The sequence below is a fragment of the Sciurus vulgaris genome (genome assembly GCF_902686455.1).
Source record: "Sciurus vulgaris genome assembly, chromosome: 2".
NCBI lineage: Eukaryota > Metazoa > Chordata > Mammalia > Rodentia > Sciuridae > Sciurus > Sciurus vulgaris.
Genome location: NC_136462.1, coordinates 204,058,912 through 204,085,852, shown reverse-complemented (window position 1 = coordinate 204,085,852; position 26,941 = coordinate 204,058,912). Strand labels below are relative to the sequence as shown.

The window sequence follows — 26,941 nt, the reverse complement described above, 5'->3', positions numbered from 1 at the left end:
AAAGAGGAGATATTGAGACACTTGGGACCAACTCAAAGCAGCCGGGTGACTCTCACCCGTTGGGAAGGCGTCCCGCATGGGACGGTGGTCCCGGAACGCAGGAAACTTTGTGAAGTAGAGCTGCCGGCGAAACGCCCCTCCCCCCACTGGAGCAGTGAACTTGGACAACTGGGAGCGCGGTAAAGGAGGCCGCTCAGCACAGCGCTGGGACTCAGAGCAACCACTGGGGCTCTGGCGGCTACCCAGGGGAGGAGTGGCGAGGAGAGCTGTGTGGACTCAGAACACCGGGGCCTGGCCTGAGGAGGAGGAGGAGGAACGTGGCCGCTTGGATTCGGAGTGACTGCACCAGAGCTACAGGCGGTTGCCAGAGGAGAAGCTGCGCGGCGAGCTGTTTGGACTCAGGACGACGCTTCTGAACACCGGGGCCTGCCCTGAGGACGAGGAGGAGGAGGAGGAGCGCGGCGGGTCGTTCGGACTCACAGTAACTGCATTAGCGCTCCAGGCGGCTGCTCAGAGGAGAAGGCGAGTGGTGAGTTGTTTGGACTTAAAGTGACAGCGCCTGAACACAGGGGGGCTGCCTGGAGGAGAAGCGTGGTGGGTCGCTTGGTCTTGAGTGGCCGCACCAGAGCTCCGGGCGGTTGCCCAGAGGACCCGTGCAGCGGGTCACGTGGATTCAGAGCCACTCAGAGCGACCGCTCCTGAACACTCGGGGGGTTATCTGGAGAAGGAGGAGGAACGGGGAGGGTCACTTCAACTCGGAGTGATTGACTGCCCAGGGCTACGGGTGGTTGGTGGGAGGTGGAGGCACGCAGTGAGTTTCTTGGACTCCTAGTGACCGCACCGGAATACTGGGCAGCTGTCTGGAGGAAGAGGCGTGTGGCGGGTCTCTGGGACTCAGAGCGATTGTACGGGGCCCCAGGTGGCTGCTCAGAGGAGGGGCCGCATAGCCAGGCGATTAGGTGCAGAGCAGGGTCCCAGGTTCTAGGAGGCTTCTGGGTAGAAGAGCCGCACAGAGACAGGCTTAGGGCGGAGCGAAGGTTCCAGGCCTGCGGGCAGATTCTCTGAGGAGGGGCAGCCTAAGGAGATTCATCTGCGAAGGGTGAGGCTCCCAGGCCCAGGAGGTAGGGCCGGGCCCCTGGGAACTTTGCAGAGGAAGGCAGCCCAGCCCAGGCGGTAGCTGTAAATTGAGGGAAACCTCTAGGAGGGGAACTGACCAGCGAGACCTCCCCACCGGGTGAGTCTTCCCTGCTGGGTGAGGTTTCCCCACAAGGACGGTAAAACCAGAGACTCAGGCCCAAACAGGCCTTGCCTCAGCCCGCAGCCTAGGTCCCCTTTGGATGACCATTGGTCAACAAGTAGAGGCACCTCTGCCCACTAGCAGGGATTATACCCCACCTGAAAGCCACCACTCCTAGAGAGGCAGCTTCCTTGTGGAGCACCGCATTATCAACTTCCTCCAAGACTTCAGCCTACTGAAGGCTAAGGGGGGATATATATAGAAATCTTCAGGGACATTGTAAGTCAATAGAGGAAATCTGCAATATCTCAGCGGTCCACTGATAACCTGAACAATATGAGAAAACAAGGAAAGAAAATGCTGCAAACAAATCTAGATGTTACATCAATAAAACCCAATGACAGCATGGCAGAAGAAATGACAGAAAAGGAGTTCAGAATGTACATAATTAAAATGATCAGAGAAGCAAACGATGAGATGAAAGAGCAAATGCATGCACTGAATGATGAAAGAGCAAATGCAAGCATTGAATGATCGCACCAATCGACAGTTAAAAGAGCAAATACAGGAAGCAAAAGATCATTTCAGTAAAGAGTTAGAGATATTGAAAAAAAAACAAACAGAAATCCTTGACATGAAGGAAACAATAAACCAAATTAAGAACTCCATAGAAAGCATATCCAATAGGATAGAACACCTGGAAGACAGAACCTCAGACATTGAAGACAAAATATTTAACCTTGAAAACAAAGTTGAACAAACAGAGAAGATGGTAAGAAATCATGAACAGAATCTACAAGAACTATGGGATATCATGAAAAGGCCAAATTTAAGAATTATTGGGATTGAGGAAGGCCTAGAGAAACAAGCCAAAGGAATGAACAATTTATTCAATGAAATAATATCAGAAAATTTCCCAAATCTGAAGAATGAAATGGAAAATCAAGTTCAAGAGGCTTATAGGACTCCAAATACACAAAATTACAACAGACCCACACCAAGGCACATTATAATGAAAATACCTAACATACAAAATAAAGACAAAATTTTAAAGGCTGTGAGAGAAAAGAACCAAATTACATTCAGGGGGAAACCAATACGGATATCAGCAGATTTTTCAATCCAGACCCTAAAAGCTAGAAGGGCCTGGAACAACATTTTTCAAGCCCTGAAAGAAAATGGATGCCAACCAAGAATCTTATACCCAGCAAAACTTACCTTCAAATTTGACGATGAAATAAAATCCTTCCATGATAAACAAAAGCTAAAAGAATTTACAAAAAGAAAGCCAGCATTACAGAACATTCTCAGCAAAATATTCCATGAGGAAGAGATAAAAAACAAAGAAGCAAATCAGCAAAGGGAGAAATTATCCTAAAGGAATTGTCAAATAAAGGAGGAAACAAGTTGTGTCAAACAAATAAATAAATAAAATTTTAAAAAATGAACCAAATGACCGGGAAACCAAATCATCTCTCTATAATAACCCTGAATGTTAATGGTCTGAATTCATCAATCAAAAGACATAGACTGGCAGATTGGATTAAAAAGAAAGATCCAACAATATGTTGCCTACAAGAGACTCACCTCATAGAAAAAGATACCCATAGACTAAAGGTGAAAGGATGGGGAAAAACATACCATGCACATGGACTCAGCAAAAAAGCTGGAGTATCCATCCTCATTTCCGATAATGTGGACTTCAAGTCAAAGTTAGTCAGAAGGGATAAAGAAGGTCATTTCATACTGCTTAAGGGAAGCATAAATCAGCAAGATATAACAATCATAAACATCTATGCCCCAAACAGTGGCTCATCCATGTATGTCAAACAAATCCTTCTCAATTTCAGAAACCAAATAGACCATAACACAATAATACTAGGTGATTTTAACATGCCTCTCTCACCACTGGACAGATCTTCCAGACAAAAATTGAACAAAGAAACCATAGATCTCAATAACACAATCAATAATTTAGACTTAACGGACATTTATAGAATATACCATCCAACCAAGAGCGAATACGCTTTCTTCTCAGCAGCACATGGATCCTTCTCTAAAATAGACCATATATTATGCCACAAAGCTAATGTTAGCAAATACAAGAAGATAGAGACACTACCATGTATTCTATCAGATCATAATGGATTGAAGTTAGAAATAAATGAAAGAGTAAAACACAGAAACTATTCCAACATCTGGAGATTAAACAATATGCTATTATATGATGAATGGATAACAGAAGATATTAGGAAGGAAATTAAAAAATTCTTAGAGGTAAATGAGAACAAAGAAACATCATATCAAAATCTCTGGGACACTATGAAAGCAGTACTTAGAGGGAAATTTATTTCATGGAGCGCATTTAATAAAAGAAGTAAAACTCAACAAATAAACGACCTAACACTACAGCTCAAAGCCCTAGAAAAAGAAGAACAGAACAGCACCAAAAGTAGTAGAAGACAGGAAATAGTTAAACTCAGAGCTGAAATCAATGAAATTGAAACAAAAGAAACAATACAAAAAATTGACAAAATAAATAGTTGGTTCTTCGAAAAAATAAACAAAATTGATAAACCTTTAGCCACACTAACAAAGACGAGAGAAAACCCAAATCACTAAAATTCGGAATGAACCAGGAAATATCACAACAGACAGGATTGAAATACAAAACATAATTAGAAGCTATTTTGAAAATCTATACTCCAACAAAATAGAAAATTTCGAAGACATCAACAGGTTTCTAGAGACATATGAATTGCCTAAACTGAACGAGGAGGACATAAACAATTTAAATAGACCAATTTCAAGTACTGAAATAGAAGAAGTCATCAAAAGCCTACCAACAAAGAAAAGTCCGGGACCAGATGGGTTCTCAGCCGAGTTCTACAAAACCTTTAAAGAAGAGCTCATTCCAATACTTCTCAAAGTATTCCATAAAATAGAAGAGGAGGGAACCCTCCCAAACTCATTCTATGAAGCCAATATCACACTGATACCTAAACCAGACAGAGACTCATCAAGGAAAGAAAATTTCAGACCAATATCCTTAATGAACATCGACGCAAAAATTCTCAACAAAATTTTAGCAAATCGCATACAAAAACATATTAAAAAGATAGTGCACCATGATCAAGTGGGTTTCATCCCAGGGATGCAAGGTTGGTTCAACATCAGGAAATCAATAAACGTAATTCACCATATTAATAGACTTAAAGTCAAGAATCACATGATTATTTCAGTAGATGCAGAAAAAGCATTTGATAAAACACAGCACCCCTTCATGCTCAAAACACTAGAAAAAATAGGGATAGTGGGAACATTCCTTAACATTGTAAAGGCCATTTATGCTAAGCCCATGGCTAATATCATTCTAAATGGTGAAAAACTGAAAGCATTCCCCCTAAAAACTGGAACAAGGCAGGGATGCCCTCTTTCACCACTTCTATTCAACATCATTCTTGAGACTCTGGCCAGAGCAATTAGACAAACCAAAGAAATTAAAGGGATATGAATTGGAAAAGAAGAACTCAAACTATCCCTGTTCGCTGATGACATGATTATATATTTAGAGGAACCTGGAAATTCCACCAGAAAACTCTTAGAACTCATAAGTGAATTCAGTAAAGTAGCAGGTTACAAGATCAATGCCCATAAATCCAACACATTTTTATACATAAGTGATGAATCTTCAGAAAGAGAAATTAGGAAAACTACCCCATTCACAATAGCCTCGAAAAAAATAAAATACTTGGGAATCAATCTCACAAAAGAGGTGAAAGACCTCTACAATGAGAACTATACAACACTAAAGAAAGAAATTAAAGAACACCTTAGAAGATGGAAAGATCTTCCATGTTCTTGGATAGGAAGAATTAATATTGTCAAAATGGCCATATTACCTAAAGTGCTATACAAATTCAATGCAATTCCAATTAAAATCCCAATGACGTACCTTACAGAAATAGAGCAAGCAATTATGAAATTCATCTGGAAGAATAAGAAACCCAGAATAGCTAAAGCAATCCTTAGCAGGAAGAGTGAAACAGGGGGTATTGCAATACCAGATCTTCAACTTTATTACAAAGCAATAGTAACAAAAACGGCATGGTATTGGTACCAAAATAGAAAGGTAGATCAATGGTACAGAATAGAGGACACGGACACAAACCCAAATAAATACAATTTTCTCATACTAGACAAAGGTGCCAAAAATATGCAATGGAGAAAAGATAGCCTCTTCAACAAATGGTGCTGGGAGAATTGGAAATCCATATGCAACAGAATGAAACTAAACCCATATCTCTCACCATGCACGAAACTAAACTCAAAATGGATTAAGGACCTCGGAATCAGACCAGAGACCCTGCAGATTATAGAAGAAAAAGTAGGTCCAAATCTTCAACTTGTTGGCTTAGGATCAGACTTCCTTAACAGGACTCCCACAGCACAAGAAATAAAAGCTAGAATCAACCATTGGGATAGATTCAAACTAAAAAGCTTTCTCTCAGCAAAGGAAACTATCAGCAATGCGAAGAAAGAGCCTACAGAGTGGGAGAATATCTTTGCCAATCATACTTCAGATAGAGCACTAATCTCCAGAATCTATAAAGAACTCAAAAAACTCTACTCCAAGAATTCAAATAATCCAGTCGACAAATGGGCTAAGGAAATGAATAGACACTTCACAGAAGAAGATCTACAAGCCATCAACAAACATATGGAAAAATGTTCAACATCTCTAGTAATAAGAGAAATGCAAATCAAAACCACCCTAAGATTCCATCTCATCCCAATTAGAATGGCGATTATCAAGAATACGAGCAACAACAGGTGTTGGCGAGGATGTGGGGAGAAAGGTACACTCATACATTGCTGGTGGGGCTGCAAATTAGTGCAGCCACTCTGGAAAGCAGTGTGGAGATTCCTTAGAAAACTTGGAATGGACCCTCCATTTGACCCAGCTATCCCACTCCTTGGCCTATACCCAAAGGACTTAAAATCAGCATACCACAGAGATACAGCCACATCAATGTTCATAGCTGCTCAATTCACAATAGCCAGACTGTGGAACCAACCTAGATGCCCTTCAACTGATGAGTGGATAAAGAAACTGTGGTATATATATATATATATATATATATATATATATATATATATATATATATACAATGGAATATTACTCAGCCATAAAGAATGATAAAATTATGGCATTTGCAGGCAAATGGATGAAATTGGAGAATATCATGCTAAGTGAGATAAGCCAATCTCAAAAAGCCAAAGGACGAATGATATCGCTAATAAGTGGAGGATGACACATAATGGGGGGGAGGGAAGGGTTAGTGTTAGGGTTAGAGTTAGGGTTAGGGAGGGGGGCAAGTATGGAGGAAGGAAGTACTGTATAGAGGGTAAAGAGGGGTGGGAGGGGTGGGGGGAAGGAAAAAAATAACAGAATGAATCAAACAACATTACTCTATGTAAATTTATGATTACACAAATGGTATGCCTTTACGCCATGTACAAACAGAGAAACAACATGTATCCCATTTGTTTACAATTAAAAAAAATAAAAATAAAAAAATAAAAAAAATTAAAAAAAAAACTACCCTGAGATTTCATCTCACATGAGTCAGAATGGCAGCCATGAATACAAATAATAAGCTGGGCATGGTGGCACATGCCTGATATCCCAGCCAACTAGGGAGGTTGAGGCAGGAGGACCGAGAGTTCAAAGCCAGCCTCAGCAACTTAGCGAGGCACTTAGCAACTCAGTGAGACCCTGTCTCTAAATAAAATATAAAAAAGGGCTGGGGATGTGGCCCAGTGGTTAAGTACCCCTGGATTCAATCCCTGGGTCAAAAATAAATAAATAAATAAATATAACAAAAAAAAAAAAAATAACAATAATAATAATAAACATTTTAAAATTTTTAAAAAAGAATACAAATAATAATAAATGCTGGAGAGGATGTGGAGAAAAGGGGACACTTTTACACCATTGGTGGGATTGTAAATTAGTACAACTACTATGAAAATCAGTATGGAGGTTCCTCAAAAGACTAGGCATGGAACAACCACGTGACCCAGCTATATCACTCCTCAGTATTTACCCTGAATTAAAGTCATCATACCACAGTAATACATGCATACCCATGTTTATAGCAGCACAATTCACAATAGTTAAAATATGGAACCTGCCGAGGTATTCATCACTGGATGAAAGGATAAAGAAAATGTAGCACACACACAGTGGAGTTTTATTCATCCATAAAGAAAAATAAAATTATGTCATTTGCAAGAAAATGTTTGGAACTAGAGACCACTATGTTAAGCAAAATAAGTCAAACTCAGAAGCTCAAGGGTCCTATGCTTTCTCCGATATATGGAAGCTAGAAAGGAAAATGAAAAAGAAGTTGGGGGCAGATCTCATGAAAATCAAAGGGAGATCAGGAGAGGAGAGGAACCAGGGGAGGAGGGGGCAAGTGCTGGGGAATGATACTGGCCAAATCATACTGACATCTGGTGTGCACATGGGAATACATAACAAATCTCATCATGATGCACACTACAACACACCAATAAAAATTTGTGGGGGGAAAAGCCCTGGTGGAGGGAGCGAGAGAGCTCCTTTCATGATCTCCACAGTAAAGAGTAGCACACTGCAGACAAAGGTTACCTCGCAGGAGCCTGAGGCATAGCCTGGTCCACACGGGAAGGAGCACTGCAGACTTGGGGAGACCACCCAGTCAACTCAGACTCACACCTAGCTGCATGCTACCCACAGGCACCCCTCCCATTGTCCAACAGCGTAGAACAGCACCGTCCTTCCTACAGGCATCCCATCCAGCCTCCAGAGGCCCAGAACAGGTTTTGTTTGGAAGATGAAGCGTATCTGGATGACAGACTGCCCAGCTTACACGCTGGAGAAAACCAAGAATTTCAACCAAGTCTCCAGCCAGGGTGGGCACTTCACACCTTGGTGTCCCTCCCCTATGGAGGGTCTAAGAGCAGAGGCAACCCAATCAGGAAAAATCTTGGCAAATGTCACCAACTCCTTACTCTCAGCAAAAGTATGAGCCAAAATGATAAAAATAAAAATAAATTAAAAACCCTGGGCCAAGGAATCAAGAAAACACAGCTCCATTAGGGGATGAAAACCATAGGGATACCTCCTGCAAGAGAGAGGGACCATGGGGACACATCCTACACGGGATAGGGACCATTGGGGCATCACCTGTAGAGGACAGAGACCATGATGGGGCACTTCCAGTCCCTACTGGACAGACCAGGGAGACCACACCTCTTGTAAGTACAGAGACCAGAGGACCTCCAAGGGAGGCTTTGCCCTTACCCGAGGGAAGCTCACCTTTCCGAAGAACCCGCTTCTTTGCTCGAATGTCTGTTTCCAGCTCTGCAGCTCTGATGTAGATCCTGACCGATTGTGGGAGATGGCGGACGGCTTGGGCCACCACAGCCTTGGCCGTGTCCCCGGGCTGCAACCTGGCTGCTTCTAGCCAGACATCTTCACTCTGAGGCAGAAAAAAGAATAGCGAGAGCATGTGCAGACTGGGAGCAACAGGGGAACAGCAAGTACTCTGGGGCCCGGATTCTATCAGTCAGTCGACTCAGTCACACACACTTCCCAGGCCTCTCCTTGAAACACCAACAAAGAACGCGGTCTAATGAAAGACACATGACAACACTTCTTGAGAGGAGTATAAGTTACCCTGCAGGGCTAACCCACAGACAAAGCAGAGACTGTGTCTGGTGGGAAGTTCTGATTTGTGCCTGATTCCTGGGTAAGTCTCCTGGGGCCTTTTCACTACCAGTCTGTACAGCAAAGTACATGGCACTCAAGAGGGCTTCTTCACAAAACTTACTAAGCCTTTCTAATTGTTCCACCTTCAAAAACACAAGCACTGGCTGGGTGCAAAGGCTCATGCCTGTAATCCCAGTGGCTCAGCAGGCTGAGGCAGGAGGATCACAACTTCAAAGCCAGCCTTAGCAACTTAGCAAGGCTCTAAGCAACTCGGGGAGACCCTGTTCTCAGGGTTGTGGCTCAGTGGTAGTACACTCACCTAGCTTGTGTGAGGCCCTGGGTTTGCTCCTCAGCACCACATAAAAATATTGTGTCCACCTACAACTAAAAAATTCTTTTAAAAAGGCGGGGGGCGGGGGAAGCTGGGTACGTGGCTCAGTGGTCAAGTGCCCCTGGGTTCAATCCCTAGTACTGGGGGGAAAAAAAAAAGCACTGGAATATTTTAATATTCTCCTAAGGGTTAGCATCAGTTCTTAGGTTTCTTACATCATGTGGCATGAAAAGCTGCCCAGTTTCACTCTTACCTGCTATTAAAGGGAAAGCAGATCAGCTCCATGTAGAAACAAGTGACACCCACCCTTCCCTAGGCTGCCTTACCCACAGTACTTAAAGGCAAAAGGACTTGCCAGCTCCAAGCTACTTCTATAGGTATCCTGCATGGTACAGAAACAGGGTCCCTCAGGGGTCACAATCTTGTAGCCATCCAGGAAAACACCCTACAATGGGCTTCACCTTGGGGCACATCTCTGTTCCCTTCATGATGAGGTTCCGAGCAACTTGTAGCTTCCCAGTTACTTCCTCTAGACGGGCTGACGCAATCCAGGCTGGTGGGTGATGAGGGTTTGTCTCCCGGACAGACTTGAGGAGCAGTCGTGCCTTCTTGATATCACTGTGAGAGCAAGAATACAGAATTAGGCCACATTGCCAGGGGTGCACCCAATACCAGAAAGAAAGTGTCCATGTCCCAATGTACTAACCATTGACTCAGCAATGCAAGGCAACCAAACCTCCTGACAGCACTACTCCAAGCCTGTTCAGCACCAGTGCAAATAAATTCTGAGCACCAAAAACCACATTCTAGCTCAGCCCAGGCCCTGACTTTGAATGCTATTTATAAGACATTTAACACACACAAATGGATATGGACATATTTTAAAAAGAAAACCAAACTTCATTTCTTAGAACATCTATGCCCTATTTTGACTGCATATTGTCCAAATAAAAATCTAAAACATTCTAGGCAACCAGAGTTCCCATCCTAAATCACCAACTCTGCAAACCACTCACTTGATATCCCCACCATGGGTGGGAATCATGGAGTTGAGATCTGTCAGATAGCCCTTAGGGTCCACAACAGTCTGTCCACTCACTGAGTCAGACACCTGCAGGACAGGACAAGCAGAGAATCAGCTGGACACAACCAGGTCCATACAGAACAAGTGCTCATAGGGCCCCTACAACAAGTCCTTCCCAAAGCCCTGACCCAGGGGGAGTCCCAAAGAGGAAAACGTTAATTCAGATGAGTTTGTGATGATGAATTTTTTCTATATGGAAAAGACTTATATTAAAAAACACAATCCTGGGTTGGGGTTGCAACTCAATGGTACAGAGCTTGCCTGGCATGCACAAGGCCCTGGGTTTGGTCCCTAGCACCATAAAACCCTACCAAGTAGACATTAAAAAAGAAAAGAACAAAACAAAAACGCTCTTTCCGAGAAGGAGTGAAACCCAGAAATCATAAGACTGGTAATTCCAAGGTTTGTTCTGTTCTGTTTTTGGAACCAAAAATTGAATCCAGGGGCTCTTGACCACTGAGCCACATCCCCAGGCTCTTAATTTTCTATTTCAAGACAGGGTCTTGCAAAGTTGCACGGGGCCTTCCTAAGTTGCAGAGGGCCTCGCTAAATTGCTGAGGCTACCCTTGCACTCATGATCCTATCTCAGCCTACCAAGGTTGCTGGGATCCTCCTGAGCTGTTGGGATTACAGGTAGGAGCCACTTGGCCCAGCTTGGACTTTTTGAAGTTTGTGAGTATATCCACAAGTGATTCTCCAAACACACACAGAATATACACATCACTCTGCAACTTTTTTTTTTTTTTTTTTTTTTTAAGTTTTTGTTTTTGTTTTTTGTTCTTGGTACTGAGGATTGAACCCAGGGGCACTCAACCATTGAGCCACATCCCCAGCCCTTTTCATATTTTATTTAGAGATAATATCTCTTTAAGTTGCTTAGGGCCTCACTAAGTTGCTGAAGCTGGTTTAGAAGTTGTGATCCTCCTGCCTCAGCCTCCCGAGCCACTGGGATTACATGCATGTGCCACCACACCCAGCTGTAACTGGTTTTCATGTGCATGATTATTTCTCCCAGTTTACTGGGTCTTCTGTTGACTTTACAGTGTTTTCCATCATGCAAAAATTCTGAATTTCACCATATACGAATCTGAAATATTCCCTTCATGGTTTCTGATGTGCATTTCATAACCAGAAAGGGTTTTCTACTGTACTAGGTTCAGCAACCTGTCTCTAGAGTTGTGTGCCCATTTACTTACAGAGCCGCATGGCAATTTAGTAAGATACAGAAATAAAACATCTAATTTTTTTTTGGTACTGGGGATTGAATTCAAGGGCACTTTACCACTGAGTCACAGCCCCAGACCTATTTTGTATTTTATTTAGAGACAGGGTCTCACTGAGTTGCTTAGCACCTCATCATTGCTGAGGCTGGCTTTGAACTCACAATCCTTCTGTCTCAGCCTCCCGAGCCGCTGGGATTACAGGCAAGCGCCACTGCGCACAGCCATCTAATTTTTAAATAAATAGAAAAAGACAAGGGCTAAGGATGTAGTTCAGTGGTACAGCACTTGCTTACCATGCACAAGATCCTGGGTTTCGTCCCCAGCACCACAGAAAAAAAAGAGGGAAAAAAAGACATTAAGCTTTATCAACAGAGGACGTATTGCTTGTCACAAGCACCTTCGTCATCTCTGATGGGTCCAGAGTGGAAGTAGATGGTAAGCAATGTCACACAGGGCTGGCCCTTTGCTTGTAGCCCCAGGTGCACTGTGCTTTCCTCGCCTATAGTTGTACACAGTCCTTACCTGAACATAGAATCCTGACCATTTCTGTAACAGAACAAAGAATCTTCACTTTTTTTTTTTCTTTTTGGTACTGGGGATTGAACCCAGGAATGTCCTACCATTGAGCTATATCCCCAGCCCTTTTCATTTTGAAGACAGGGTCTCACTAAGTTGCTGAGGCTGGCCTCGAACTTGCAATTGCCTTGTCTAAGCCTTCCAAGTTGCTGAGATTACTGGCATGCACCACTATGCCCAGCCTTGTTGAGTTGTTAAAATAATCATAATAGTTCTATAATCAGGCAACAAGATTTTCAGAACTATCTACAGGAGAACACTGAAGGGTCACTCACCTGACTCAGCCTCATGTCCATCAGGGTGTTTCTTGCTTGGCCAATCTTCCTCATGTCCAGCTCACCTGTGCCTGGAGTCATCAGGCCTGGGGTCATCCCACCTGGATACGGAGTGTTCAGTCCACCTGGGTATGGTGTGTTCAGACCTCCAAATTGCTGGAGGATAAAAAATAAAACACTGGCTTGTACTTTCATGTCACAGAACTTCATCTTCCCTGAAATATTCCTACAGTGACCTGTCAGGTACAACAGTACAGACTCGGCCACAGCGCAACTGCTAAGCTGCAGGCACACTCAACCCACTGTTCCCGCCTGACCTGTCCAATCAGACCCCAGAGCCCCATTTGCCTTCTTTTCAGGTGCTCACAGTTTGCCGGGGATCCACAGAAGTATGGTTTTCCCCAGTCTGTAAATGCTTTGCAAAGAAACTATCGGGAACTGGGGTCAGCTTCTCATAGCGTGGATTCCGCTGGCGTTTGTTTCTTGCATCGCCAACTTCTGGGATGCTTAGCCACTCTTCCTCCGTGACCTCTGCCAGCTTCCTCTAGAAACACAGTCCCAAAGCAAGAATCATTGACAGGAGTTCATGGCTCAGGCAGGGCTACACTTATCCTCTCACAACCTGCAGAGCAGCAGGTCTTAGAAAGGACTCTGATGCAGAAATGGCCTTCTACTATGCTTAAGAGAAATTCACTTACTGGATCTGCTCTATCTCAATAAAATGTAAATTATTCTATCAAAGCCTAGTAGGAAAGCCAGGCACAGTGGCACATGCCTGTAATGCCAGCAACTGAGGAGGCTGAGGCAAAAGGATCAAAAGTTCCAGGCCGGGCTGGGGATATAGCTCAGTTGGTAGAGTGCTTGCCTTGCAAGCACAAGGCCCTGGGTTCAATCCCCAGCACCATCAAAAAAAAAAAAAAAAAAAAGTTCCAGGCCAGTCTGGACAACTGAGTGAGACCCTGCCTCAAAATAAGAAAGGGGATGTAGCTGAGTGGTGGAGTACCTCTGGGTTTGATTCCCAATACTGGGAGCCAGAGGGGAGTCCAGCAAGTATAGTTTAGAAAACCTTATGTACAAATGGAGTTAAAATTACATCAAAATAGGGCTGGGGAGATAGCTCAGTTGGTGGAGTGCTCGCCTCGCAAGCACAAGGCCCTGGGTTCGATACCCAGCACCGTAAAAAAAAAAAAAAAAAAAAAAAAAAATCACATCAAAATAAGTTCATTGGTCCCACCTTTCACAGTAGGCAAAAGAAAGGTATTTTGTTTTTTAAACTACACATAATTAAACATACTAAAGCACAAACCTTCTAAGCAGTTACCCCTCTAAACTAAGTAGAGCACAGTTACTAAAATCTCATCAGCTCCACAGCAAAGCAGCCTGGTTCTCACTGCTCAGGTTAGGTATATCAGAAACACCACTCAGACACGGCTCCTGAAGCCCCAGCACCCAGGAGTCTTAAGAGACCAGCCTGCACAATATAGCGAAACCCTGTATCCAAAAAAGGGGTGGAGTGTGTGGTGTGGCTTTGTGGCAGAGAGCTTAACTAAATCAGGCATGAGACCCTGGGTTCAATTCCCAGCACTACAAAAAAAAAAAAAAAAGAGAAAAAGAAGAAAGAAACAGCATGCCATCCCATCTGCTTACTTTGAGATCTGAAAATTGCTGCTGGATTTTAGGGCGTTCCATTCGGTACTTCTCAATCTCCTCTTTCTCCCTTTGTTCTCTATGAAATAAAACACGTACTTACATTAGAAATATCGTGTCCATTTCAAAATGAAGCAGGCTAGTTATATATACTAGTTAAATCACCAAAAAGAATAATTCCTGGATGCAGTTGTGGTTCAGTGGTACAGCACTTGCCTAGCACATGTGAAGCACTGGGTTCGATCCTCGTAAAAAGAAAAAAATGAATAAATAAAGTTATAAAAAAATTTCTAAAAAATAATTCCATACTGAGCTGCTTAGCAAATGTATTTTAAGGTAACTATGGAAACATTTATATATTTAATAATCAACTATCTACCAAATGAAAATAGTCAGAAACTCAATAAAATGAAAAGAAATTATCTTACTTTGATATACAGATGCTTCTTGAGTTACAGTGGGGTACTGTAGCAATAAACCCATCACAAGCTAAAAATATTCCAAGTTAAAAATGAGTGTAATATGGGCTGGGGATATAGCTCAGTTAGTGGAGTGCTTGCCTCGCATGCACACAGCCCTGGGTTCAATCCCTAGTACCACGAAAAGAAAAAAAGAGTGTAAATGACTGCTTCTCACTCTCAACACAGCCCGCATTCTCCCTTGAATGTGTATCGACCTTCCTAAATAAACCTGTCTATGCCAAAAAAAAAAAAGTGTGTGTAATACCCCTACCTACTGAACCTCTGAGCTTAGCAGAATATACTGCAGATCGCCAAATATAGTTCCTTATGAGTATGTGGATGACCAGGAGATGCTCAGCATCTCAAGAAAATATCTTGCCACCTATCACTAACTCTAGAAAAGGTCAAAATTCAAAATGCAGTTTATATGGAATGCAAAATGCTTTCATACCATCTGTAAAGCTGAAAATCATGAATCAAACCATTTTAAGAGGGCAACCGTCAATAACCGTCCATTTGAACCTGAGTATATTCACTGCTTCGAAATTCACAAAATCCCTTAGGCCATCCTTAGAACATCCAACTCAGAAGCAAAACCGAAACGCCATCCTAGGTCCCTATGTAGCCCTCAGATCATCCATCGCTGTTCCCCTCACTTCCACGTAATCACTCGCCTCCAACCAACAGCCCTCCCTCATCTTCTCACCCCATCTGCCAGGGCAGATGGCTCATATCATCATCCATGTGACTTCTTCAGGGACACAGGCTATGGGTCATTCAGAACCAGGCTTAGACCAACCAAATAAATCTACCAGCAGTTGATGTGAACCAACTAGCTACAACTTTTTAACAATGAGGTTTAAATTTTCCTCCAAAAAAAAAAAAGGAAAATATCCATTGGTAGGAATTTATATGTAACCTAATAAATGGACTGAGGGAGCAGGATGTGGTGGCAGAAGCCTATAATCTGGGCTACTCAGGAGGCTGAGACAGCAGGATTACAAGTTCAAGACCAGTCCAGACAACTTAGCAAGGCCCTATCTCAAAATAAAAATTTTAGAAGTGCTGGGGATGTGGCTCAGCAGTAGAGTACCTGCCTTGCATGTGTGATGTCCTGGGTTCCATTTCCAGTATTGGAGGGTTGGGTGGGGGAGAGAAAAGCAACAGAAAGGTGAGGGATGTAGTTTAGTTTAGTGGCAGAGTGCTTGACCAGCATGTGCAAACCCCTGGGTTTAATCCCCAGCACCACCCAAAACAAAAAGCAATAGAAAGAAGAAAAAGAAGTATTAACTGTTACTTTCTGGGTTTATAAATAAATGTTATAGTCTTATCCATATTTATTTTTCTAATCCTCTATAATGAGAAATTTGGGGTTTTTTTTCCCCTACCCTTGTACTAGGTATTGAACCCAAATTAGGCAAGCACTCTACTACTGAGTTACACCACCAATCCTTTTTATTTTGAGACAAGGTCTCATTCAAGGCCCAGGCTGGCCTTGAATTTATGATCCTCCTACCTCGACCTCCCATGCGCCTAGGATTACTGGTGTGCACCACCAAACCCAGGTAAAAATGTAACTTTCTATAAAAAAAGAAAAAAGAAAAAAACTAGAAACTTGCAAAGCAGTATGACAACTTATTAAACATTGCAGCATCTTCTGTTTAGTTCACTAAATTTCCCAGAATAAGGACAAGGCATTCAGAAAGCTGCCACATCAACTGGCACACTGAAGAAACATCAACAACAGAGGTGCAAAACACCCACCTCAGAGCCCTGCAGAGAAAACACAGGGCCCTGTAGAGAAACTCTCATCTCTAACAGGTACCAAGGACATAGCTTGCCTGAGTTGTCACTGCAGGGACCTCTATCCAAAGCCTGCTTCTCATAGGCCTCCTGAAGTCTGCACCTCCCACCAGTCCAACTTGGCTCAACCACCCCCAACTCCACAGCCATACCACACAATGACATGAGGAACAAGTTTCTAAACCACAACAACTACCTACCCATAAGATCCACATATTTGTTTTCAAATTATTTAACAATAGAGTAATCAATATCACTCTCCACTTCAAGGCGGTAACTCTGATATCTAGTCAAAGTAATGCCTCAAATTCTGATTTGTGGGTATTCAGGCTTCAGAGTTCTTAAGCTCCACTGTAGCCCCCAGGCCCAGCTGACCCAGACCAAGACCCATGATGCCTTGAAGCTAAGCTGATACACACTAATCCTATAATTCTTCTCTTAGTCCAAAGTCAGAGCAAAACTTGTTCTGTGAGCCAGATAAACACAGCATCAATTTACCTTCTTTCTTTTCTTCTTTCATCCATCCTTTTATCCAGAGCTGCATAAATAGCATCCGCTTCCTCATCATCTTTCTCATAGGGCCCACTGGAAAAGAGGCTCCCAGCATAGCCATTAAACTGAGAACCAAACAACACATTTAGAATCAGTGCTCCCTTGAGCACAATCCCACCAACATAGAGGACATTTCCAAATATAAATTACTTGCTAACTGCTTTTTATCAGACCAACCGAAGTTGAGGGTCAGTCTATAGCCAATTGATCAATACTCTTCAAGTGCCAAGGATGTGAAAGACAGAGGAGTTGGTCCAGCTGTAAGAGACTAAACAGACAAAATGTGATGGGGGATCCTGGAATAGGTCCTATGTCAGGAAAAGGACACTTACGGAAACACTGAACAATTCAAACAGGAGCTGTAGATGAAGTAACACTATAGCACCAACATTAATATCCAAGTTTCAATAGCTGTATTAAGAGAATGTAACACGGAAGGGAGCTTAGTAAAGAGTTTTGGGGAACTTTTTTTTTTAAACTTCTGTTGGTACTGTTTAAGGGACCACAAGTTTTAAATTATTTCTAAGCACAGTAGTGCGCTCCTATAATCCCAGTGACACAAGAGGCTAAGGCAGGAGGATCACAAGTTTAAGGCCAGCCTCTACAACTTAGTAAGACCTTGTCTCAAACAAATAAAAAGGGCTAGGAATGTAGCTTAGTGGTGGAGCATCCCTGGATTCAGAAGGGAGGGAGAGAGGGAAGGAAGGAAAAGAAGGAAAGAAAGAAGAAAGAAAAGAAAGGAAAAGATTGATTTCAAAGTAAAGGTTCTGTAAAAATTATTTTCCTAGGTGGAAAGACATCATCTGTTAGAAGCTATCTAGAAAACCTCAACTGAACCATGAGCTAAGGGGCAGGCACTGAAACCAGAACAAGTAAGCACCAACACCATCATTAATAACCAGCAGTGCAAAGTACCAATGGAACATTTAGACATTTATAAGTACATCTCTTCTAAAGATGTTTTTACTGTTCCTGCCTCACACAGCTTAAGGTGTCTGCGAATCTGAGCACCTCATCACAGAAGCCAGTCAGCCCTTCTGACTGGTGGAAGGCGTCACAGAAGCCCCACAAAAGTCACCTCATCGTAGTTGGTATCGTTCAGATCTTCATCATCGTCATCAGCAGCCTGGTTTTTCTTCATCTGGTCCCCCACTGTTCTTTTGCCTGGTGGTGCATGGCGATCATCCACAGGATCATTTGCATCCCTGGCTGGCCCAATGTCTGACCGGGTGGTGAAGCCAGTGGCACTGCAGAAAGCCAAGATGCCATTACCTGAGTGGCCCTATGGTAACATCTCTTTTTCTAACACCTCTATCTCCAAACATTCTGGTGGTAGTAAACCATGCTCTCTGAGCACCACTGATCTTCTCTGCTTGCCTAAATGTTTCCATCCATCCAAGGTTTGTCCATTTCTCCTCCATGTGAATGCCCATACCTCAGATCTCATTCCTCCCAAGTTCCAGCCTCACATTTCCAAGAGCCTCCTGAGCATCCCAATCCAGCTACACCAAACCAAGCCCCTCACTGCACTCTGCAGCTACTCTGTCTCTGCTGTTAATAGCAGTGTAGACCCTGGCACCAAAACATCATCTTCACTTCCCTCTTCCACCCCACCTGCCCCCTAAGTACAACTGATATTACCTCCTAATCACCCCTCCCCAAATCATGACTCCCACAACTGGCAAACCAGCTGGCCATACCTACTCCTAAACTTCTCATTGCTCTGCCAGGTGATTCTTCCCAAAACACAGTTCTGACTAGGGCATTCTTTGGTGCCACTGACTCTCTGAAGCTCACAGGAACTCTAGTCTGATGCACAAGGCCCCTCCAACATCCTACAGCATCATCCCATCCTACTCACTCTGGACTCCTTGCTATCCCCTGGTCTTCCTCTGATCCTTCCATCCCCATGCCCCTTAACTGCCTACACCCACACAACGCCAGTTTCTCTTCCAGTCCTGCCACATCTGATACCTTCAAATCTAGCTTTCCTACTAAACATGACTCAAATGCTGGACTCCACACTGAGTATTTTCTAATCTCTAGAACCCCCACGTTCTAAATCTGTTCCTCTTCATGTGCTTATTTATACAAGCATCAAACCTCCTCTAGTACACCGCTGGTCCTCCTAAAATGGTGAGACATCTATGTTCTGTGTGCCCCTTGCAGTTTCTGATACTACTACCAAATGAGACCCACGTTTTGCTACAGATAACTAAGTAGACACTAAGTGCTGCTCATTCATCCAACAACTAACGGCGGTCCTCTGTCAGGCAGGCACGGGTCACCCAGGCACCAGCCTACCTGCCCCAGGGGCTGAGAACGAACAGGCAACCTGAAGTGACCAACACTAGAGAGAAAGATCAGTCATGCTCAAAGCAAGGAGGCGGTAACCTGCTCCTGCTTCACATCAGAACCTCATCCCCACACGGCTGACTTGCGTGCAGCCCATGCTCATTGTAGACACCAGAACGCTGGCTAGGAGTCACAGCTCCTAGGTGGCAGGCAGGGCTCCCGGCCAGTTCTGCGTCCTTCGCGGATTAAGCCAGACCATCCAGCAGGATGCAGACTGGCGGCCGACCCTACTTATCTTCGCTGCATCTTAGCGTCCTGCGTCCAGGGAGGCGCGGGCAGCCAGCACGGTCCTCCTCCGGGACCCCCTCCCGCGCCCCGCGCGCCGCCCCAGGCCTCACCCCCGGCCCAGCCCCGGCACGTAGCCGAGGGGCGCGGGCATGCCCAGGAACGGCTTCTTCTTCTTGTTCATGGCAGCGGAGGCGGCAGCGGAGGCGCCCGCAGCGGCGCAGAGCAGAGAAGCGGACTCCGGGAGCGAAACACCAAAGTAGTCTCGGGCGCCGCCGCAGGAAGCGTCGCGGCCGTCGCGTCACCGGCGCCCCGGAAGCAGAGCGCGTGCACCGCCCGTCGGGCTCTCGGGCGGAAGTGCCGGCCGCAGCGCTTCCGGCCGCGGCGGCGGGGCGCGCCTGCGGCAGGCGCGGGCTCGCGAGCGCCGGCCTGTGGCTCGGTGGCGGCGTGGGCGGCTCCGAGCACTAACGGTCCGCGCCGCCGCGACACACCGGAGGGCCCAGCCCCCGGCCTGGCGTGCCTGCTCCGAGCGGGCCACGCGCTCCTCGTCCTGTGAGTGCAGGACCGGAGCGGGTCCCTGGGGCCGTCCTGCCCGTCCCAGGCCCGCTCGCACCTGTCTGGTTGTGGGAACTGCTGGGGGACTGCGCATGCGCCAGCTTGCGTGCGCCCTGTGCAGACCCTGCGCGCTTTGCGCCCAGGTCCCTGGCCCCACTCGGGCACCGGCGCTCCTGCACGGCCGAGGGAAACAAGTGAAAGCACCCTTCCGGTGTGTCGGCTGGCGTTACAGACATGCGCGGACCCCGCTGTGCTCTTGCCTTGGATGGACGTGCCCCACTATACTCTGCACACATTTTTACCTATCCAAGTGCAACTCTGCCTCTACTTCTGTCCCTACTACGAGACACCAACCCCACCAACACCTAGGGAGCGCAACCACGTTCTTGGGCAGAGCAGGCAAAAACGGTCGGTGGCAACCTGGCCTTTCGCTGGACCAGGCAAACACACTTTCACACTCAGCCCTTCTCAGTGGGGTCCTGGAGCAAATACTTCAGCCCTGCCTCTCACAGTCCTTGGAGCTCCTCTCCACCCTCTCCAGCCAACCCCATTTTCGGTTATCGAGCACGAAGCCAGATTCAGGGGCTTGTTACACAGGGAAGGGAAGAGTCACAAGGGAGTCCACAGATGCGGTGAGATTGAGGGTCAAGCTGGCTTTTCCGGGAAACCAGGGAAGCAGGAACCCATTTGAAGGAGAGACCTCAGGGATCAGAAGTGTGCCCCGCTAAAGAAAGTCAGTAGCCTAGAGCGGAGATGCACGCCTTGTAATTCGAGCTACTCAAGAGGCTGAAGTAGGAGGATCACCAGTTCCAAGGACATCCTGAACCCCTGAGCTACATCCCCAGTCCAAATGCAAAATTATAGAAGTATTAAAAGGGCTGGGGGTGTAATTCAGTGGCAGGGAGGTTGTCTAGCATGGGCAAAGACCCTGAGTTCAATCCCCAGTTGGTGCGGGGTGGTGGGGAAGGACTAATTCACGAGATGGGAGAGCGGGAAGTGTTGGTCCCACCTTGGCCAGGATCTCCGTGGGTAGAAAACCCCAGGAGTAGGTACGGGACCTGCATTCCCCAACACATGGGGAACCCACAGCTCTTCGCTTCCCTGCCTCAGAGGACCTTCAGCAGGTGGTCTGTGCCCAGGTGCGGACCGGAGCCTTTTGCCCTGGCGGACACCCTCCGCAAGAGCAGCCCGCGCGCCGCCGACACACCTCCGGGCTCCCGGAGCGCGCCCGGCGCACAGGGCTCGGCGGCAGGTGCCTCGCCGCGCAGACTCGCCGGCCGCCGGGACCGGCTCGGGCGCGGGATCGGCGCAGGCGGGGCGGGACGGTGACGCGCGTTGCCCGCGGGCCACACTGGCCGCCCTGCACTCAGTGAGGGGCGTGTGCGCGGGCCCGGCACCCGCGGGCCCCATGTTCACCGAGCTGAGGTCCAAGCTGAGCCCCCCGGGAGGCCGCGCCGGGGCTGTGCGCGCGGGCTTAGGGGAGCGCCGGGATGTGGACGGTGAGCGGGGCTGGACTGGACACAGGAATGTCGCGGGCTGGGGTATAGGGAACCAAGAGGCAAGGGGGTGGGGGTGGGGGGCTAGACCCTGAGGACTTAAAGCATCGACAACTGCGGGGGGCGTCCTGGCCTAACGGGGTCCGGTGGCCTTTGTCCTGCGCCATGGGGGACGGGTTGGTCAACCTCAGGCCTTGGGGATCAGCGCGACTTTGACTTGGGGTCGGGGATGCCGGCCCAGGGCTTCTGTGTCCATGCTGGCGGCACAGTGGGGTCACCCTTTTCGTCCGAAGGCAGAGAAAACCCTCCCCCTGGCAGTGGGGCCGACAAGGGGTCGGGGTCATAACCCCAGATTTCCCTTTGGTTCTGACGTTGGGACAGGGAGGGACCCATTCTTAAGTACTGCCTGCAGGAAATGGGCGGGGCCCCACTGGCCTGGCAGGTGCGGCAGGGGCAGAAGTGTCTGACTGGGTCTCCAGAGCTGCTCTTGCTCCAGGGCAAAGGCCCTTAGGAGACCCGAGTCAACCGTGCCTGCCTCCTGGAAGGTGCAGATTCAGAATCAGTCTTTCCCCACAGTATTAGAAGTCACTTCAGGGCAATAGCCACACACCCTTTGTCTGACCTTAGACCTCAAATTTAGAGTCACCAAGAGTTCAGTTCAAAGTTGCAAAAATGGGGGAGGAGGAAACTAAGCCTCAGTAGTCCTACCGAGCTGGGAGTGTGGGGAGTAGAATGGGTACCCTCATTACTTATACCTCCTAGACACCACCAAACCCTACCCCAGTGTGGAAGGGATGGCTGTCTGGGAAAGAGGATCTCATGCCACCACCGTGGGTGGGTCACGGGAATCTCATCCTGCCTGCCCACCCAGTGCCTGGATGCTGTAGAGACTTAGGAGAATCTGAGCCCACCTTCCTTTATCCCCTCCCTAAGACACCATTCACAACATTTATGGGGTCCCTCATGTGCACCAAGACCTGGGCAAGCCTTAGGGTAGGGATCCCACCCCCAGTGGGAGAGGTCCTACCAAGACCAGTCACCCTTCCCAGACTTTTGTCAGCAGTGACCCCAGAGATGGTCGGAACAGTAAACAGGGTGTGACAAAGTCGGTGTGGGAAGAGGGCCTCATGCGGCTGTGCTGACCAGCCATTTTTGGTGAGCACCTGCCAGTCACACTGTTGTCCTGGTTGGGCCCTGTGGAAGCAGCAGAGCCGGCAAGCCTGTGTGTGTTTGGGAGTTCCAGTTGCCAGCTTTCCCAGTTCAGGCCTTTTTGTCCATGAGTCATAGTTGGTGAGCTCAGCCAGGCAGGAGCCAAGCCTCAAATGCCAGGTATGGCTGTATAAACTGGGTGCCTTCAGTGTTGATGGGCAGGCAGGAACCTCAGCCAGACTTCTCCACCACAGAAGAAGTAAATTCTCTAAGGACCCAGGAGCCAGAATTTTTCCTCAAAGATGTGTTCTGTGTGTACACGCATCTAGTATGATGTGTGTGAGGCTTGTGTGCATAAGGTCTGGATGGTCCTAGGACAGCCCCTCACCTGGTTATATGTCTGTCATGAGTGGCAGAGAGGCGAGTGACTAGAATTCGGTTCCAAACAAATTGGCTTTATTTGATACACTCGGGATAACACAAACCTTAATCTTTCTAATATCACACATCAATCAAATCGAATGGCAAATAAACACACCTCAATCAAATAGTCCAAAGTCCTCTCTGCCTTGTCGGTTCCGACGACCCCGAATGCAACGTTATCTTAGTCGGAGAGAAGACGACGGCAGGCCTCTGAACTCCCTCTGGCCGATGGTCTGGGAATCGAGGACGGGCAGGCTCCACTGGTCGTGAAGCCGTCAGAGCAGCGGAGTCTCGGCAGTCTTGACGGGTGGATGATCCGTGGGGCTCATGAACCTGGCTGATGTGGATTTGTCAGGAGATCTGGGCTGAGCCGAGGAGCTGTCTGAGAGGGGAGTTTATATACCCTTTTTCTTGGCTTGTTTCCAATTCTGGTCCAGATGGTGTCTTATCTCCTTGGTGCAGCGTTCTCGTGACACTTATGTCTTTTTGGCTTGCCATCCACTAGGGGCTTGTCATTTATTCGTCAGACATCCAAGTCCGCTCCTTTCAATGTCTCAGGCTCCCTGGGAGTCATGTCTTCCAATCTAGCAGAACCCATCCTGCCTGTTGGTGTGCAGGCTGCAGGCTTGCAAGGGAAGAGATGTTTCCAGCTCTGCATCTTGGGGTTAGGAAGGGGAATCCTTACAACCAGCTCTTGCACATTTTCTTCTGCCTTTGGGGACTTGACATGCCCCTCATCAGTAGAGGGAAAATAGGCTAGGCAAGGAGCTGGCTTTTGGTGAAAGGAGACTTTGGTCCTGCTTCTGACCACTCTGACCAGGCACCCTTGCACACAGCCACTGCCCACTTCAGCTTCTGCCGGACTCTCCTGGAGCACACCGTGTCAGCCGAGAGCATACCCTGCCACCTGCCTCGAACACCAGGCACCAGCCTCACATGGCATGACTCCCGTAGCCAGAGGGCTTCCAGCAACAGGCCAATCAAACTCCTGCAGCAGCCTGGGACAGAGGCTCCCCAGGTACCCACCCAGCCACCCACCCCACCCACCTCAGCCCCTGCCTTCCCTGCTTTGCCACTCTCCCTCTATCTGCCACCCGCCTCCCCTGCAGGGCCGGCTGTACTCTGACCACTACGGCCTGTACCACACAAGCCCCTCACTGGGTGGCCTGACACGGCCTGTGGTCCTCTGGAGCCAGCAGGACGTCTGCAAGTGGCTTAAGAAACACTGTCCCCACAACTACCTCGTCTACGTCGAGGCCTTCTCCCAGCACGCCATCACTGGTACGGTGGGACCTGGTCAGGGCAGGGGTTGGATGCCCAGAGAGCCTCCGCCCTACCAAGTGCCTCCACTCTGCAGTTGTCTCCACCTGTAGGTGCTTCCCTGAAGTCCTTGTCGTCCCCCCCCCCCCCCCCCCCCCGTCTGCACTGTCTTCATCTGGCACCTTCTACTTGGCCTCCATCTGCTTATCATAACTTTCCCTCTGCTTCTCCCTCCAAGTCTCTCTGAATCTTTCTCTGAGACTCCCTGTGTCCCTTCTTTTGTTCTTTTCCTTTTATTCTTTGTGTGGGGGGGGGCGGGGGGAGGTACTGGGAATTGAACCCAAAGATACCCCCCCACTGAGCTACATCCCCAGCCCTTTTTATTTTTTATTTTGAGACAAAATCTTGCTAAATTGCCCAGGCTGCCCTGGAACTTGTGATCCTCCCGCCTCAGCCTCTGATGGCCTCTGCTGGGCCCTCTTCCCTCTCCTAGGCAGAGCCCTACTGCGGCTAAATGCAGAGAAGCTACAGAGGATGGGGCTGGTGCAGGAGGCCCAGAGGCAAGAAGTACTGCAGCAGGTGCTCCGCCTACAGGTGCGAGAAGAGGGCCGGAGCCTGCAGCTGCTCAGCCAAGGTCAGTGGGAGGAGCCAGGATGGGGGATGGGCACTGAGGGTGCAGGTAAGTGGCTTGCTGCTGGGGGGTGCCTGGGAGCCCCAGTAAGGACCATCCTGGGTTGGGGCAGGGACCTGCCCCTCCCTTACTTCCATGCATCCTACAGCTTCCTTTGGAAATATATCCTAGCCGCTGCCAAGGCTTGAACCCCAGACCCCAGCACTGTGACCACAGGCCACGGCCAAGAATGAAGACAAGCTGGCCCCACGTACCCTCTCGGACCCCACAGGATACTATGGTGGCCAAGTCCAGCCTAGTGGACAGGCAGGACCACCACCTTCAGGCACCTGTGATTGCACAATCAGGCCGTGGCCTGGCCTGGGCTGCTTATCTGTGGCCCCTCCTCCTGGGACATAAGCCCATCCCCTGGCGCTGCTGGAACATGTGGGGCAGCTACCTGGAGCCAGAGTGGGGTTCAAATGACCCCCAGACTCCCAGGGAGTCTGTTTATTTATGTTCCCTTTACTATGTGACCGTCCTCCTTTGCCTGAGTCATGCATTTCTCTGCTCACTTGTCCAGTTCTGCATCCTCACAGAATTGCCAGGCCAGCCACACAGTGGGACAAACTGCCTTGGCTCCCTTGGCCTGTGTTTTCCCCCTGCCCCCGCCAGGACCCAGTAGACACAACCCATGTCCAGAGTAACAGTCATCAGCACAGCCAGGCAGGGACCCACGCGGAGCACCTTGCTAATTCTGTAGCCACCCTGACTGCATCTGCATGTATTTGTGAGCACTGAGGCTGAGAGGCCCTGGATGTCCCAGCCCCAGAGACAGCACAGCACAGTGAGGACAGCAGCCCTGTGCAGGCGACTCCACGCCCTGAGCCTGCCGGATTCAGTGGTGCTCTGGGCCTACCTTTGGGAAAGTCTGGTTTTCCAGCATCTTCCCTGTGTACTTGCACTTGGAGAGCACCTTCAAGAGATCATCGCACTTGCTGCTGTCCCAAGAAAACCTGGATTCATAGAAGAGACTGTCCTGAGGACTGCATCCCACCTCTGCCACCAGATGCCTGAGCAACCCCTCCCTGGGTGGTCTGGGGCTGGTGCTGCCCGGCAGAGGGACAGTGAGGGCGGCCCTGGCAGCCCACACCCTCTTGCTCCTCTGCCTCTTCCCATGCCCCCGGGGACTCTGAAAATCTCAGGGACAGTTGAGGCTGTCTCCAGTCCTCTCTCTGTGACCTGAGCTGGCCTCAGGACTCAGGGTTGGTCACTGCAGGTCCTGAGTGAATTTGGGCAACTGGTCTGGTGCCTCCCATCCCATGCGTCTGCACTCACAGGGAGCCCCCTTGTCATGTCTGGCTGCCCTGAGCATCCCCCAAAACCTTGTGCTATAGGCCTTCAGCCAGAAGGCCCATCTCTGCCTTTCCCCTCCTGTGTGGCCCACCCTGTGCTCCTGTACTGTCTTCCTTGTTTTTCATTCACTTTTTTATATTCTGACAAAAAAATCAGAAATAAACCTGTTCTCAAGTGCCAACAGCTAGGTCTGGGAGGAAGGGGTGTCCAGCCCAACAGCCTGGCTCCAGGACCACCAGAGGGCAGTGGTGTCCCTTCCTGGAGGGGCTGCCCGACAACCCCAGGACTTCTGGGACAAGAGGCATCAGGTAGACACACTTGGTGAATGGCACCCAGAGATGGGACACAAGACCCCTGACACGCTCAGAGCAATAGCCAGACACATGGTGTGTGAGGTTCCTGGGGCTTCTGCAACAAAGGAGCATCTACTGAGTGAATTCAAAGAGAGAACTTGATTCAGGGTGTAGAGGTAGCATATAGGTAGTGTGTGTGCTTAGCTTACTCAAGGACATGTGTTGGATCAGAAGGGAGAAAGGAATTCAGTTCTAAAGGTCAAGTCATACT

General features: G+C 47.8%; 2 protein-coding genes across 3 annotated transcripts in view; one reads left to right on the top strand and one right to left on the bottom strand.

The window, feature by feature from the left end:
• PRPF6 (pre-mRNA processing factor 6) overlaps nucleotides 1-19,860 on the bottom strand; it is a 52,609-nt gene extending 32,749 nt beyond the window's left edge. Inside the window, exons 1-9 of one of the 2 annotated variants that reach the window (XM_079127416.1) lie at nucleotides 19,642-19,860; nucleotides 18,027-18,195; nucleotides 16,895-17,013; nucleotides 14,133-14,211; nucleotides 12,853-13,029; nucleotides 12,486-12,641; nucleotides 10,344-10,438; nucleotides 9,789-9,945; nucleotides 8,604-8,766 (exon numbers count right to left, since the gene is read on the bottom strand). In XM_079127416.1, coding sequence (XP_078983542.1) covers nucleotides 8,604-8,766; nucleotides 9,789-9,945; nucleotides 10,344-10,438; nucleotides 12,486-12,641; nucleotides 12,853-13,029; nucleotides 14,133-14,211; nucleotides 16,895-17,013; nucleotides 18,027-18,195; nucleotides 19,642-19,712 — 1,186 coding nt within the window. In that variant the 5' untranslated portion in view covers nucleotides 19,713-19,860. Of the gene's footprint in view, nucleotides 1-8,603; nucleotides 8,767-9,788; nucleotides 9,946-10,343; nucleotides 10,439-12,485; nucleotides 12,642-12,852; nucleotides 13,030-14,132; nucleotides 14,212-16,894; nucleotides 17,014-18,026; nucleotides 18,196-19,641 lie in introns of those variants that run through there. The other variant, XM_079127417.1, reaches the window with a different exon arrangement.
• Nucleotides 19,861-21,289: 1,429 nt separating this feature from the next.
• Nucleotides 21,290-26,558, top strand: SAMD10 (sterile alpha motif domain containing 10). The gene is made up of 5 exons (XM_079127613.1): nucleotides 21,290-21,582; nucleotides 23,988-24,169; nucleotides 24,261-24,432; nucleotides 24,905-25,045; nucleotides 25,191-26,558. Exons 1-5 carry the CDS (start codon nucleotides 21,492-21,494, stop codon nucleotides 25,211-25,213), a joined length of 609 nt encoding a protein of 202 aa, XP_078983739.1. The 5' UTR covers nucleotides 21,290-21,491; the 3' UTR covers nucleotides 25,214-26,558.
• Nucleotides 26,559-26,941: the final 383 nt, after the last annotated feature.